This window comes from Euphorbia lathyris, chromosome 6 (assembly GCF_963576675.1).
Source record: "Euphorbia lathyris chromosome 6, ddEupLath1.1, whole genome shotgun sequence".
NCBI lineage: Eukaryota > Viridiplantae > Streptophyta > Magnoliopsida > Malpighiales > Euphorbiaceae > Euphorbia > Euphorbia lathyris.
Window position 1 is genome coordinate 68,079,726 of NC_088915.1, and position 17,129 is coordinate 68,096,854.

At 37.3% G+C, this 17,129-nt stretch overlaps 1 protein-coding gene and 1 non-coding gene across 6 annotated transcripts; both read right to left on the reverse strand.

Moving 5' to 3' along the window:
* Positions 1 to 8,901: 8,901 nt before the first annotated feature.
* TRNAK-CUU (transfer RNA lysine (anticodon CUU)) lies at positions 8,902 to 8,974 on the reverse strand. Its single transcript has one exon. It is a non-coding gene; the product is annotated as a tRNA-Lys (tRNA).
* A 5,449-nt stretch (positions 8,975 to 14,423) lies between these two features.
* LOC136232050 (protein TRIGALACTOSYLDIACYLGLYCEROL 1, chloroplastic-like) lies at positions 14,424 to 16,826 on the reverse strand. Of its 5 annotated transcripts, XM_066021095.1 has the most exons (4): positions 16,687 to 16,826; positions 16,018 to 16,159; positions 15,043 to 15,889; positions 14,424 to 14,910 (listed from the first exon to the last, which is right to left on the reverse strand). In XM_066021095.1, the coding sequence occupies exons 2-4, from the start codon at positions 16,062 to 16,064 to the stop codon at positions 14,878 to 14,880; spliced, it is 927 nt and encodes a 308-aa protein (XP_065877167.1). In that variant the 5' UTR covers positions 16,065 to 16,159; positions 16,687 to 16,826; the 3' UTR covers positions 14,424 to 14,877. The 5 variants fall into 5 exon arrangements, with proteins under 5 accessions (XP_065877167.1, XP_065877164.1, XP_065877163.1 ...); XM_066021092.1 differs by having other exon boundaries at positions 14,424 to 15,889; positions 16,018 to 16,095; XM_066021091.1 differs by having other exon boundaries at positions 14,424 to 15,889.
* Between the last annotated feature and the right edge of the window lie 303 nt (positions 16,827 to 17,129).

Below are 17,129 nucleotides of genomic sequence, written 5' to 3' on the forward strand. Positions count from 1 at the left end.
GAAATCGAAAGACAAGGGATTGAGATTATTAAGAAACAAACCGTCGGTTGGTTTTACCAAGTGCGTGATTCCGAAGCTAAAGTTTTATGCAAAGTTTTCGGCAAGTACCTACGCAACAAATGAGTGACCAAAACTTGTTTGAAACCTCCATGATCAAATTTAATAGGCAATATTAACGGGGGTCGATTATCTTTTGAGAACCCAAAAGTACCTCACCAAGGGATTTCACTCTTACGCTCAAATTTTGATGGTCGGTGTTTTTGCACTCTTCTTTGCACTTACTCGAAGTCACTTTGAGTTTGCATTTTCATCCGGGGTTTTCCTCCTATGTTATGGTCTAGGCAATATTAAAAATGAACCCGGAGGGGGTTGTAATGTGGATGGATTTTTAGTGGTTAATTTTTAGAAACTCGAGTTTAAACACCATTTTGATGATCGCACCGTGCTTTTATTTTGGCCTTAGTAAGTTCGTAAAGTATAACTCGAATTTTCTCGGGTGGAGCTTGAGAATGCCTTTTGCTCTTTATTGTGTTTTTATTTTTCTTTTTGTTTTGAGAGCGGCACAAAAACGATTTCGAAAACTTATGGTGCTTACTTATCAAAGCCTTGGCTTATTTCGGGTGCGATTTGATTTTGTTGGTATTTAAACAAGAGGAAAAAGGGTATTAACAAAAAAGTTGTTTAATAGGCTCGAGGGGGTTTCCTAGAGGTTGATGAAAACGAGAAAAATAAGTTAAGAAAATAATTAGCCTAAGTGGGTTCGTTTTATCATCTATTGCCATTTTAACCAAAATAAGTGTACTTAACCCGGTATTAGGTGCAAACTCTATGAGTCGAGTGAAGTCAAAGCTCTCGAAAAATTGTGAAAGAAATAGAGTTCTCGTATGAACTTTTTTAGGCTCAAAAATACTTCACGAATTTTTTGGGTTAAATTGTGTACGTTCAAGTTCTCATCAAATTTTCAACTATCCCGTTTTTATTGCCTTTTTAAATTTCATTATAGAGATGACCTTTGGGTTAGGACTCAATGTTTTTGTTTCGTACGGACCTAGGCTTTGCATAAATTCTATAACTTTAAAATTAAGACTAAAATTTCTTACTAAAACCGATCCTTTGTGTCAATGTTTTTACATTTAAGAACAAAGAACGGAACTTTAATTAATTTTCGAGGGAGGTAGTGTGTCGGAAAATTTTTAAGAATCAATAAATTAGTTTAATTATTTTGTTGTTTATTTGATTTTTTATTTTTGTTTTTGTTAGTGCAAAACAAACGGTAAGTGCGGGGTTGCACGGCCCTCCGCGTTATTAAAATGACGTCTATTCCAAGGACGTCGCAAAAGAAAAGAAAAACAGAAACAAAAATAAAGATGGAATTTAAATTAAAGATAGGACCCTTGAAGGTCAGGTCCTACGCGAGGCGTGGCCAGGGGGTCGCCCCGCGTAGGAGGTGCGTTTTAAACCAACTTTGGCCAGAGACTCAGATACGCGGGGCGCAGTAAGAGGGGCGCCCCGCGTGTTTGAGTTTCTGGGCTAGTTATTCAAGAAAAATGGCTGGGCACGCGGGGCGTAAAATGGGGTACGCCCTGCGTGAAGGTTATTAATTGGTGCATGAATAGAGAAAAAGGAACACGAAAAGGGGAAATAAACGAAATAGAAAGGAAAATATATTAAAATAAAAAGGAAAGTACAATAGAAACAAGAAAATATAACAAAAACAAAAGAAACACATAAAACAAAACGAACTAAAAGAAACACGAAAAGAAAACACAAAACAAAGGAAAACATAAAGAAAGGGAAACTAAGGTTGAGGCGGAGGAGGATTGCCATGGATGTTGAAATGTGTGAAGAAGGTGTTGGCGAAGGCGTCGAAGCTGGCCCTATCCGCTTGCCTTTGAACTTCGGAGGCGTCAAAGCGAGCATCAAGGGCGTCGAAGCGCGAGTCGAAATGGGCCCGATCACGTCGTTGGTTGTCCTCCAAAATATCCAATCGGGCGTAAATGGTGTTGAAGTCGTGGTTGGGGGGTGGACTAAAGTTGAGGCCCATGTCCGAGTCCTCGTCCTCGTCGTCTTGGGGTTGGGCTGCCCCCGAACTCTCACCCGGGTCGGAGGTAGGGCGCTTGAGAGATTTAAAGGCATTTTTCTCCAAGGGCCGCGGCTCCAAGCTGGGAAGGCGGTCAAGAGCAGCTTCGCCAAGAGTGGAGGTGGCGAAGATGGTGATGAGATGGCCCAACACGATTTTGCCACATTTGCGGGTAGGCATGTGGTGGAGTTGGACGGCCACGAGGTAGGAAAGGTCGTAGGTGAGGCCGTTTGCACAACAATAAAGGGCAAAAAGCTCGTGCTTATTGACCTTAGTGGACTCGGACTTCCCCGAGAAGTAGAATGAGATGAAGCGGTGGAGAAGTTGGAGGATTGGATCGCGGATGCATGCCGGGCGGAGGTTGGAGATATCGTAATCGTCGGACCCGGTGATGGAGGTCCAAAAATCACGAGGGGAGACACCCTCGGGCCAATGTACGATGCCCTCCCCCGCTTGATGTGTGAAATGGTTGCGGAGCCATTGTGTGTCAATGGAGAAAGGTTGGTTGTGAAGGCGGAAGTTGAAGAGGGCGGCTCCGGGAACATTATTAGATTCTAGGGTGGTGTAGAACTCCACGACCAATGAAGAATAGACATGGTGGCGTGCCCGATAGTGATCGAGCCAATTTAGAGCACGGAGGCGGTCCTCGAAGGCACCTCCAACATCGTAGCGATTAAGAACACTACGGTCGATGTACGGGAGTTCCATTACGTGGGCAGCGGCGAGTTTTTGGTAAGATTGGGCCTCCTCTTCGGTGAGAAGATGGAAATGAGCCCGGTATTGGCGGGTGAGTGGCAGTGTTTCCTCTCGTTCGGGGGGTGGTGGTGATTGGCGTAGTTGGGTACGAGAGGTACGGGCCCGAGTGGACCTTGGGGGGCGCATGTCAACAACATATTTTCGTCTTGCCATGTTGTTTAGTGAGGGATTGAGAGAGTGTGTAGGAAGGGTGTGGGAAGTTAGAATGAGTTGTGAGGAAGAAGAAAGGAAAAGGGGGGAGTATTTATAGGGGAGGAGTGGGGAATGCAAGTAAAACTCGGATTTCCAGAGGGGTACGCGGGGCGTGAAGAGGCCACGCCACGCGTATCCCACCTCCTGCCCATTATTTGATGCAAAAATGGCACGGTACGCGGGGCGTGCGGGGAAGCACGTCTCGCGTATCGCACCTTTGGCCATAAATTGGTGGGAGAAAGGCGAAGACGCGGGGCGTAAATGGAGGTACGCCCCGCGTGGAAAGAACAATTTTCGATTTTAAGGAGTTTTTTGAATTTTTATGGGTTTTAATTGCTTATTTAATGTTTTTATTTTTTTTAATGAACAATTAAGAGGGTGGTTAAAAAAATAATGAAGAGGGAAGTTTTGAATTTGAAAAGGTGAAGGGTGATTGAAGGAGAGAAGAGGTGGAGTGGAGAAGTGGGAAAGATTTTTGGGAAAGAGGAGAGAGTGATGGGAAAGGTGGGAGAGGGAAAGGCTGTCATGGGGAGTTGCAATTCGCAACTCCCCAAGGATACGCGAGGCGTGCCCTGCCCTAGGGCACGTCCTGCGTGTCCTTCCACGTAGCGCTTATTTGAAAAGGGGCTAACCGCCGAAGGTTACGCGGGGCGTGATAGGAGGGGCGCCCCGCGTAACGCGTGTTTTATTTCAAAAAAGGGACAGACATTCAATTGCGCGGGGCGTACTGGTGTATACGCTCCGCGTGGCCTATTTTTGGATTAAAAATGGGATTTGTTTTTCTTTTGATTTATGAGGCGGAAAGGAAGATAAAAATAAAATTAAATAAAAAGAGAGGAATAAAAATAACAGAAAAGAGAGAAAAATAAAAATAAGTAAACATTATGATACATATCGACAAGAGGTTTGAGAAATTCAAACCGATGCTACATTTAGAGTCGGAGTATCTCGACTTTCTCTTGCGACGGCTTACTGCAGGTTGTCCGAGTTGGAGCTCGATGGGTCCGAACTTCTACTATTTAAGAGCGTTATCACTTGTCCGGACTCCCTATTTTTGCCCCGCGGGTTCTACTCGGTGTTTGCCGGGAGGGTTCCTAATGGCCTCTCTTGTTGCTGACGATTCAAATGGGCTACCTGGCGGCTAAGGTCCCTGCAAAACACCTCACTATCGGCCAGACGGGTTAAGATATCCTTTAACAAGGATGTTACGGACTGGCCGTGCACATTATCGGGAGGTGGTGTGTTCCGATTACCGAACATGGTTTGTGATTGCCCTAGCCCGTTTTCCCGATATTCTTGATCAAAGTCGGATGGGGGCCTCAACATATTATTATTATTGCCATACGACAAGTTCGGGTGTTGGTATCGAGGCCTCCATCCGCTGTTATTATTATTGTGGTGGTGTGAATAGGAGTTCGGGTTAGGATTGTACCTTTGATTGCCTCCTATGTAACTTACATTTTCGGTATCGCCGGCGAAAGGGCTACCGGCTTGGCAATTAAGTCCGTCATGATCTCCACCACAATGATTGCACATCAGGACCTGTGCAACTTTGTTAAGGCTCAACTGGGCTATCAAAGCGTTAAGTTTTTTATTCATTTCCGCCATGGAACTTTTCGGAGCCTCTTTCTCCACGGCGAACGTTTGATGTCGTGAAGGTCCGGCAAGCCGATCTTCTTGCCACTGTACGCTTTTCCTCGCGAGCTCGTGGATGAGCTCATATGCTTCACTGGCCGACTTCCTAAACAAGTTCCCATCTGCTGCGGAATCCACGGTGGCACGATTAGTAGGTGTTAATCCGTGATAAAAAGTGCTTACCAAATCATGCTTGGGGATATCGTGGTGCGGGCAGCTTCGAAGCAACTTTCGGAATCTTGCCCAAGCCGCATGAAGGGCTTCGTGTTCGAGCTGCCGAAAGGTAGTGATGTCGTTCCTCAACTTAACCGTCTTGGAGGGCGGGAAGTAGTAAGAAAGGAACTCCTTTTCAAGTTCCGCCCATGATGTAATCAAACCCGCCTCCAACGAGTGCAACCACTCCAACGCTTGTCCTGTCAAAGAGAAAGGAAACAACTTTAGTTGGACGGCCTCAACCGATACACCGTTTTGCCGAGAAGTTTCAGCACACATAAGAAATTTATCTAAATGTTCGTTAGGGTTTTCATGAGGTTCTCCTCCGAACTGGCCAAGTTGTTGGATGAGTTGGATCATGCTAGTCTTGATTTCATATGTGTTGGCCGGGATGGTGGGGGCAACGACTCCGTTGCGGCTTTGAGGATGGTGCGGAGCAAGAATCTCCATCATTGAGCGTTTGTCATTACCTCCACCATTGCGGTTGTTATTCACGGGTTGCACCGGCGGCCTTTGGTTGACCTCGGGTTGGTTAGCTTCATTGTTGAGGTTTGCTATTTTCTCTCTCCGAATCCTACAAAGAGTACATTCAATTTCAAGATCAATAGGAACGAGAGAATCACTCCGGGATCGGGTGTGCATAAAATAAATAAATGAAATAATTATAAACAAGAAAAAATGTGGTTAGTACAAAGTATATATAAAAAGTATATATAAACAATTTATACAAAAATAATGCTTAGACTAACAATAAAACGTTTTTGTCTAATATTGCAAGAAATTATAAATCCCCGGCAACGGCGCCAAAAACTTGATGGGACGTACGTACGGGTAGAGCTTTTCTACGACGACAAAATGTATATTATGATGAGTGCGTTACGACTATGGATGTGATCTTTCTAAATGCTCTTTCTCTACTAAACGCCACTACTTAGGGGCAAGTGTACCCCGTCGTATCAAGTAATAATCCGGTTAAGACCGGATATCGAATCCACGGGATTTATAACTACAAGTATTAAATGACTCGGTTTTATATGTTATCTAAGCGGTGAATATTTTGAGTTGATTCGGGGAACAACTACAAACTACTCCTAACTATGGGTGAGACAAATTTATATAGCAAAACTCTACGAAATGATATGGAAGGCGATAAGTTATAAATATGACAAACAATGACTCTCAATATATAAACGGTTAATGATTTACTCTTGCAATGACGACTACGTGTAGTGTGACCGACCCGTGAAGTACTTAGACTACGTGGTTCCTAGTCAAGGCGTGTCTAATGCTTGGGACCAGAAATTAGGGCCCGTAAGTTCTGTGGTTTGTCAATTCCTACGGTTTTTGGAGCGTCACTTCCGGTAAGGCAACACCTATATGAGTCCCTAAAGATAGCCCGAATGGCGTCGGAAATCGCGTTCTCCTACATAATAATCAATTACGAGTATCAAAACAAGTAGCAAACATCAACACAAATATAGAGAAAGAGATTATGAATCATAAATTATAAATATGGAGAATGTAAATGTGAAATACAACCAAGCCTAGTACATAGGAAGAGTACAAGCTAATTAGCAAGTGAAAAGGGAAGAATCCATCCTCGGAACTAGCTAACTTGACTCAAGGCCGTCTCTTAGGACTTGGAGGTGGAACTTTCGAGCTTGGTTAACGGAGGTGGAACGGAACTTTGACGGAATGCCGGAATCAACGAACAAGCTCTCAAGGTGATAGAGAATTGCTATGTAAATTGAAATCTCAAACTATAACAAAAGCTTAAACTATATTAAGAATTGTATAACAAAAGCTTGGCTAAGGTTCCAAGATGTCAAGGTCTCTAAATGAGTGCTAGTCACTCATATTTATACACATCAAGCTAGGGTAGATTTGTAATTTCACAAGATACAAGTATGGAGGAACATTATTTTCTGCAGAATTCCCATGATACGCCTCGCGTATGGTGGAGTACGCCCCGCGTATTGGCCCATTCCGTCAGAAATCTCCTGCATGTGGACCAAATCAAGATCTTATTGTCTCAACCACGTCCCGCGTAGACTGGGATACGCCTCGCGTGGTTGAGTTTCTGAGATTTTATTGCCTGAATTGGGTCTTTTACGCACCGCGTAGCTGAAGCACGCCTCGTGTAAATAAGTTTCTGAGTCTTTTAGGTAGAAAAACTTCCTTACACGCCCCGCGTGTAAGGTGGGATGCCCCGCGTAGGAGCAGTTGACTCTAGGAGACCATGCAGTCTGACTTTCAGGATTAGGCTTATCATTTCTGACATGTGTCACACGCCTCACGTGGTGGTTGATACGCCCCGCGTATCGGTGACTAGATCCCACGTGGTGCCTGTGGATAGAGCAATTATTTCTGACCAAATGTTCCACGCCCCGCGTGAAGGGAAATACGCCCCACGTATATCGGTGGTTTTTCGCTCCTTACTCGTACCTGAAATACAATTCTCGAGAGCCGAGTTAGCTTGACGTTTTATTTTCTAAATTAATCAAAAATAAGGAAAATTAACCGAAAGTACGGAATTTATTTTTATTTCGTTATTTTATTAAAACACTATATTTTTGCAATTAAACTTATTTATTTCTTATAAAATTAAACCGTAAATCACGCTAAAAGATAGGGACGAAACGCCCCTATCAGCAACTGATTTAACTAACTGTTTATGTAAACCTGTTTCTAAAACTTAGTTGATTACTAACAGCTATTTGTATAAAATGATAAATAAGGATGCTGATTTTTTATGACTATCATTTTCTTCTTTAATAATTCATGTTTAATGCTGAATTGCTAATTGGCAAATATAATTTTTTACAAAATATGATTTAAAAATCTTAGCCATCAAAAAACTTTCAAATTCTTAATTTAGATTTTGAGATTTTTACCGACTAGCCGAAAGATAATCTCATTTTTTACTTTACTTTGGTTTTTTCTTATTGAATATTTTTTTAACAATCTGTTGGTATATTAGGTTTGATAATTTCTCTTTTATTTGAAGTTTTCTTTTTTGTTATTTCTTGTATTTCTTTCTATATGGCCGGTCGTGGCTTGTCTCCTTATATGAGTGATTGTGGTTCATCTCCCTATGCGAGTGTCATCATGTTCTTCTTGGTTTAAGAAAAGAAAAGTTTTGTATACCATCAATAGATTTGACTCATTGAAAGGTTTATGAAGTCATTTTTTGAGAAAAAGACTCTGAAATCGATTCTAGGTAAAATTTGTTTCATGTTGTTGTGCCAAAAACAGTTTCAAGCACTATCTACTATGGCTCTATCATGATCCATCATATTGAAGATACAGATTCAAACTCATCATTTTGGTGCAAAAATCAATGCTATATGCTCAGACAAACTCTTAATTTGATCGATTTAACACAGCTCACCACTAAAAATCAAGCCATACCCTGTCGAAAAACTCTTAAAATTTGATCCGTTTAATACATTTCACCACTAAAAATGAACCCATGCCCCGCCGAAAAACTCTTAAAAATCTGACAGTTTCAAGCACTATCTACTATGGTTCTATCATGATCCATGATATTGAAGATACAGATTCAAACTCATCATTTTGGTGCAAAAATCAATGCTATATGCTCAGACAAACTCTTAATTTGATCGATTTAACACAGTTCACCACTAAAAATCAAGCCATACCCCGCCGAAAAACTCTTAAAATTTGATCCGTTTAACACATTTCACCACTAAAAATGAACCCATGCCCCGCCGAAAAACTCTTAAAAATCTGACAGTTTCAAGCACTATCTACTATGGCTCTATCATGATCCATGATATTGAAGATGCAGATTCAAACTCATCATTTTGGTGCAAAAATCAATGCTATATGCTCAGACAAACTCTTAATTTGATCGATTTAACACAGTTCATCGCTAAAAATCAAACCATACCCTGCCGAAAAAGTCTTAAAATTTGATCCGTTTAACACATTTCACCACTAAAAATGAACCCATGCCCCGCCGAAAAACTCTTAAAAATCTAATCCATTTAACAAGATCATCTCGCCCACCGTGGGGCTCGAACCCACGACCACAAGGTTAAGAGCCTTGCGCTCTACCAACTGAGCTAGACGGGCTAATGTTTCCAATGTTGCTTTTATTCTTATTTATCTTGTATAACTCTTTGCCGTAGTCTTTTTCCTTTGGCCTAAACCATATGCAGCCCCCTGAACTTGTCACTTTTGGTCATTTTACCCCCTGAGCTTGACCTATTTGCCCCCTCAACTATTTAAAAGTGGTATTAGCAACCTCCTATTTTCATTATAACGGAAACAAAATGAAATTCCAACATTAGTACAAGTGTTCATGGAAGTATTGGAACCAATCTGCATATATATAACCTGATTTGCAGCTTGTTTTAGTAATGCATAACCATATATGCAATTTTTACAAGAGGACTTGTATACTGTCTATACTAACCTCATTTGCAGCTTATTTTAGTAGTGCACAAGCTTTTTTATTATGACCTTGGTGCTTGCAATGAGAAATGTCATAATTGTTTTCGTTTTAATGAAAACAGGGGGCTGCTAATACCACTTTTAAATAGTTGAAGGGGCAAATAGGTCGTCCCGTAAGTTCAGGGGGCTGCGTATGGTTTAGGCCTTTTCCTTTCTTTCTTTTGTGGATCTTGTACCGGTTTTAGTATGTATTTATGTGGAGCTTTATTCCTGTATTTTTTTTCATTAATAAAATTATATATATATTCTTCCATAAATAAATAAATAAAACTTTAGTACCAAATGAATATGGAGCAACATAAATTTGTACCATTGGCAGGGGCAAAAGCAAAACAAGTATAAAATTGGTACATGAAATGGGCACAACTTAAAAAAGCCATTTATAAGTTTCCCAATTTGAAACAAACATACTTTTGAATTCCTCACATTAGAAAAGGAATTATTGTAATTTGGAAGTGATTGTTATTCACATTTTGTACATGTATGTATTCATTCACGCACCCCTACTTTTCATTTATTCAATACCACTCCTTTTGAATGATACATTTATTATTTTGGTGAGAAAATATCTATTTACTTGAAAACTACAAATCAGGAATGTTTTTGCATTTATAGCCAAGTTTTAACATCAGAAATAAATATGATAGGGATCGAGTTTAAGGTGATAGTTTTCAATCAGAACATTAAGCGTCCGTTTGGTAAGATGTAATGGGCTTTGTAATGGAATGCTCATTACATAAAAAAATTGATTGAATTCTCATTACATCCAACAAGTAATCCTAATTTCTATCTTTAAAGTTTCATCTAACATTTCATTTGTCAAATCTCACTTCTCATCATTCTCAAAAACGAAAAAACTAGAAAACCTAAAAACGAAAAAAAAAACAAAAAAATATGAAAAATAAGAAAATAGAAAAAAATGGTGAAAATGGAAAACGAAAAAACGAGAAAAATGTAAAAAAAAACTATGAAAACACGGAAAATTATATACTAATTTCACGATTTTCATGTTTTTTTTTGTTGCTTTTAATTATGTAAATAAAATTTTGCGATTACATTTAACTAAGCAAACATAAGTATAATGATAATTACATTTCATCATTTTTTTTAACCAAACATGGTAATGGAATCACCATTCCATTCCATTCCATTACAAGTTTCATTACATTACAACTTTGATTACATTACATTGCATTACGTCATACCAAAGGCACCCTAAAGATATTCTCAAGCTAAATTTGAAAGAGCCGTAAAATCTCTAAAATTCATGAGCTAAACTGTTTGGAATTGAGAATCTTTTAAGATGGATGAACCCTACAAACTCTAAAAGAGATAATTTTGTATTGATTGATAAAGAGATGAATTTATATCATCTTCTAACCTAAAGACAAAATTACATAAAAAGCTAATACATAAATAATTAAAGAGAGATGTTTAAGGGGTAAAATGAGACAAAGGTAAAGGGATGACAAGTTTGTAAATAAGCTTGTGGAAGAAAATATAAATAAGTGATGACAAAGTTGTAATAAGGAGGAAAAAACGGGGGTGGCTGATTCGCATGACCCTTTTAAAAAGTCCACACAGTGTGTGGCCTTTATTTTGAAAATAAAGCTGGTGACATTTTAAAAACTCATTTTGGATCCACACGACGTGTGGGTTTTTCACAAGTCGTGGGGCTCTGTTTCCACATATTTTAGCCCTCTTTTCCCCTCAGTGTAGGGGTGTTCGTCGGTTCGGTCTGAAAATCGAACCGAACCGAAATAACTGAAAACCGAATAACACTTAAAATGAGAACCGAACCTAACCGAATAATATTAGTAAACCGAACCGAATCGAATTCGGTTTTAACATATACTAACTAGTTAAAATAAAAAAAAATAAATTAATATTTATAATTTTATAAGTTTTAATTAATTTATTTTAATCTAAAATTTTAAAAATAGTTATGCAAGTTGAGTAGCATACAACATAAAAGTTAGGCAAAGTTTGAAAGTTAAAAATTAAACTTTATTAAAATGTAATTACAAAAAAAGATGTGAAATCAAAGTGATTCAAATTTTAAAGATATAAATAGTTGAATTCCAATCTTCTATGACCATAATTCGCATTACAACCATAATTTGCACTAATGTTATTGATTTGATCAATATTAGTGCAGAGTTTAAACAGTGTTAATGTATTTTTCTTAGTAGAATAATATTCATGTATTAGACTTAACATTGATAAAAAAAAATATAAATAGTTGCGTTCTTTAGATGGTCGGAGGAAAATGCAAAGTCTAGGTCATATAAAGTCTCTATCTAAATTATAAATATAATTAATCTCTATTTCGGTCGGTTCGGTTAATTCGGTTATTTTGTTATAAAAACCGAACCGACCGATATTACCGATATTTTTAAATATTTTAAACCAAAACGAACCTAATAGACCGAAAACCGAACCGAAAAAACCGAAATTCATCGGTTCGGTCGGTTATTTCGGTTCGGTTCGGTTTTTGAACACCCCTACCTCAGTGTATTGCCCATTTGACTCAGCTTCTCCCACTACCCATTTCTACACATTTGATCGACTTGATGCCCATCAAAACACTTTGGGATAAGGTCCAAATTTGACCTAACATTTTTTTTAAGTGTAGATTTACCAATAATGTATTAAATTGTGCAATTTTACCCCTAACATTGTCAAACAAGTTCAGTTTTATCCTTGCACAACAAGAAATTTGAACTAGCTGATTTGCAGTTATTCGACTATCATATCGTACATTCCAAACAAGTTTGTCGATAAAATAACGCGTAAGCATTTTATGCAGTTTTTTATGATTAACTAATATTGTCATTTTGGCAGGTTATTTGTAACTTTATTAATAATAGAATAAATATTTTAGACATAATTAATGTTTGCAAGGTTTGATGTGATAATTAAATAACGAGTTAAATAACAGTAAAACTGTATGTTTAAATTTTCTGTTAGGTAAGAGTAAAATTCATCTTGCTTGATAACGTTAGGGGTAAAATTGCACCGCGTCATGTGTTAAGGGTAAATATACGCTTCAACAAAAAGCATAAGGGGCAAATTTACACTTTATCCCTAAATAATTATTCAGGAATTTTCATTTTGATAGAATTTCACAGTATAATTAAATTGAATTTGATATTTTTTATAAATTAAGTAAAGAGATAAAGAATAAATTTGACCTAAGCATACGAAATAATACAAATTCAGTTGTAATGTTTCAAAGCAGGATCAATTTTAGTTATGTAATAGAAATTTTGAACGAATTGGTTTGACAGTTATTTGAATGTCATATCGGACCTTATAAATAAATTTGTCTATAAATTGAAAGAGTTTTGTGCATTTTTTACATGTTATTTACAACTATTGTATACTAGTAACACAATAAACATTTTAGACAATTTGATAAAAAAAAATTGTGATAAACTTATATGCTGTACACAGTATTTTAACAGATTTTTTTATAACTGTGTTAGTAATACATTAAATATCTTAGACATAATTGATATTTGGAAGGTCTAATGTGACAGTTAAACTATCATTTTTAAATTTTCGACAATGTAAAACTAAGTTTGATTTGTTTGAGAACTTTCATATAAATTTATATCATTTCATGTATTAGGATTAAATCTCAACTTTTCCGAAAATGTTAAAATCAAATTTAGCTATACCCTTTAAAATATATTTTTTTTCCAATAATTTTCTTCATGGAGTTAAGCTAATATCAGGAAAATACAAATCTTAGTGAGAATTCAATTGCTCCTACTTAGTATCATTGTTCAAAGTCAATATTTGGGCCTATGCGCTCCAGTATATTTGCCCTTGTGTTTTCTCGGAAAAACAGATTTGCCCTTAAATCAAATAAACCCACGAAACTATCCTTAAATTTTCCATAAACCTGCAATTATACCATAATCTGACGGAACTGCTAAACGACGATGATATCAAACTTTCTTATCTCCAGAAAAACTTCAGAAAAGAACAACCAATCACAAACAGAAAAAAATATACACATTCAATTTCGATTAAAAGCAAGTTAGAAGAACAGATTGGTCAAAATTCATTTTCATAAAAGCTCAATCAACCTAATAAAATGGCGTATAAACCTCCTAATTAATCCAAAAGCAATAGCAATAGAAAACAATAAGGAACCAAATGAATTTTGAGTGTCGTCATCCTATTTTTTTGGAGACAAGAAGGTTTGATGTCATCGCCGTTTAGCAGCTCCGTCAGATTAGGGTATAATTGCAGATTTATGGAAAATTCAGGGATAGTTTTGTGGGTTTATTTGATTTAAGGGTAAATCTGTTTTTCCGCGAAAACACAGGGGCAAATATATGTATTAACCCTACAAGAAAAACATTTGTTTTTGTTTTGCATGATGGGTCGTTTAGTTTAAACGGAATCGAAATCAGTGATAGAATCAAAATAGAAATGACCATTTTTTTCTTTTGTTTGGTTTAATCGAAAACAAAATATATGATTTTCTTAATGTTGTTTGGTTTTATAATAGTGGGAATCAAATCAATACCAAACTTATTAAATATACCTTTTAAATAATAATAACAAAATTTAAGAAAACTAATAAAATGATTTAGAACCAATAATAAATTTAATAAAATATATATATTATACTAATTTAGGAATTATAAATAACCTGGATCTTAATTATTAATTACAGACCACAAATTTTCCATCTTTTTGTTATCAAATCATATTCCCTTATAATAATTTTAACCAATCATTTTATATTTTATTGTTTGAACAAAAAAAATGTAAAAGAAAAAAAAAATTGACTCCACCGAAAAATATATTAGATTATTTGCTAAAAATACAAAATAGTTAACAGAAACATTTTCATGTCCACCAAAGCACGGCAAGGAATCAGCCAATAAACCAGTTTAATTAGTTGAGGAAACTACATGCAATGCAATACCCCTTTTTTATGATCCTGTTAGCAACATTATTTATGCCTGAATTTTAGTATGCTTCTAGGAATCACTTAGCTTTCTTAAACAAGATGCTACATTGTTTTAAAAACCCAAAAACGACACCGTTATAAACCATGCAAACAAATGCCATTATGTACATTCTTTTCTGAATTTCCACCTTTTAGAGTATGCACAAGGCAAATGACATTGCATATTGCAGAGACTCTCTGCAAAAGCTTGTCCGCGGGCTGCGTGTTTTGGACAACTCCCTTTTACATATGCCATGATCTTGTATAATTAGTTTCTTTATATACAGTAAAACATATAACCTCTATATAGGAATACACTTGGGACCGGGCTATTTGTATAACAATTGGGAGGTTATTACTAAATAAAGTTTGGTAATAGAGTTTTTTTTATATTAAAACAGAGTTTATTTCTATAAAGAGTATTCCTATAGAGGTTTTACTGTATCACACACTAGTATTTTCCCAATTATAGTTACCCGTTTCGAAGGAGGTAGCAACCCTTATGCAACTATGGTGACATCTCTTGCTAGATATGTCAGCTGATTTATGATCACATGGAATTCTTCAGAGACTCTCCAACACCCTGGAAGAAAAAATATGATAGCGCAAAATCAGCAATGAAAATACCAACAAGAGATATAACCACAGCCGAAGTTGTTGATTCTCCAACCCCTTTGGCACCACCTGAAGTAGTAACTCCCCAAGAACAACTCACAATTGATATGATGGCACCGAAAACCTGTGACTTGATCATTGCGCTTATTAGATCCCACGGTTTAAGTACTCGCTGTGCTGACTCTAATATGATGTTAATGCTAATACCAAACACACCATCAGATAGTAAAGCACTGGATGCCAATCCAACTGTGAAGCACATCAATGTCAACAATGGTAAAGCAAGGCAAGAAGCAATCACTCTAGGAGTCACCAAATAATCAACTGGATTCGTACCGAGAACTCTCAATGTGTCTGTTTGTTCAGATACCTGCATTGTTCCTAACTCAGCTGCAAATGAACTCCCAATCCTTCCAGCAACAACAATAGATGTAACCACAGGACTCAATTCTCTAGAAAAGGCGAGTGCTAATACGCCACCAACAGACCGTTGTAATCCTAGTCTAGTGAATTCTCTCACAAACTGAATTGTAAAAGCCATGCCTACAAATGCAGCAGTTAAGAGACAGACTCCGACTGACTTTGGTCCAACTCTCTCTAGTTGTTGAAGAGTGTTTCTCCAATGGATTTTACCAGTTAATATCCTGATAATTACCTGCCCTGCCATGACAAAGACTGATAATCCCCTCCAAACATACCGAGGAGGTGACCATTTGCTTAACAATCTCTTTGCTTCAAAACTAGGCGCATGATTGGTACTTGTTTCTTCGTCTAACAAAGACACGGATTGGTTCCTATCATTTGTATTAGGAAGCACAAACAATTTGGTTCGTCGCTTAAGTAATACAGATACACGAGTTTGAGCTTCACCAACTAAGCTAATCTGACTTGAATGCAAGGTTGTCATGCTCATGTTCATGTCCCCATTTAGCTTGAGAGAGGTTTTTCTGCAATTTGTTCAACATTTAAAGCTCCAATTATACTTTGTTTTCTCTAATTCTGAAAAGAGGGGAAAGTAAAAGCTAAAAGTGCAAGTGACATAATTGTAAAAGATTAAAAATACATATACACCTACCTGCTTGAAATATACCAAATTGGATGAAGATGAGAAGCTGCCTGCATTGTTGATCGCCTTCAACTTTCTAGAACTAATCTGATTTGAGATGTTCGTAAAGAAAATGATGCAAAACAAACCAGAAGTAGAGTAAGTAACCCTGCTGCAGAAATTGAAAACAATTGAATCAACCTAAATTAGGTATTACCACAGAGGAGGCTGAATTGAAACTAGCGAATTCATTTAACAAAACGCTAAGTTCGTTTAGGTAAAAGCTTCAAATTCACATGATTGGTGCCTTTCAGTTATCAAGGCATTGTTTCACACGAAAAGATTTGCTATAAACAAACAAACAAACAAAGAACAGATGACTAAAACAGAATCTTACAACTCTCAGCAAATTTATCCAACTATAACAAATGATGAAGTCTGAAGACGAACACCTTGTGGAAATCACAGGAGTTCAAAAAATTAATTCTATTCCTCAAAGAATTAATTCGATCAGATCAGAGTGTGGAAATCACAGGAGTGGAATAGAATTAATTCAACTATAACAATTGTTGAAGACTAACAAATGATGAAGACTATCTAAATTCCTTGAATTCAACAATTATATATGATTAAATGAAGTTTACGACCTCGTAACACATCAAATGTTTCAAAGATGAATAAAGTAGGATGAGATTCTACCTTTCCGGTTACGGTGGCGCGAGACGGTATAATCATCGGATGTCAGAGTATCTTCGGCAGTAGGAAAAGCATAAGGAGGGTACACTATTAAAATATACATTTATCTGTTATTCATTTTGTATTCTTGATATAATCAGTTCCTTATCTATAACCTAGAAGATAGGTTAGTTGTTACGATATACTTGTATTTATACTACATTACTCATCAATAACAATCATTGAGATTTTACATTGTTACATGGTATCAGAGCTAAACCTATCTTCTTCCCTCCCTTAATCCGATCTCCCCTTTCTCTCTCTTCTCACCGTCGCCCACAAACCCTAATTCCGCCGCCGCCCACCATTGCCGCCGCCCACCCTAGCTGCCGCAACCCTAAATCACCACCAAAATGACAAACACTTCCGCAACCTCAAATACAAACACAATCAACACCAAAAATTCC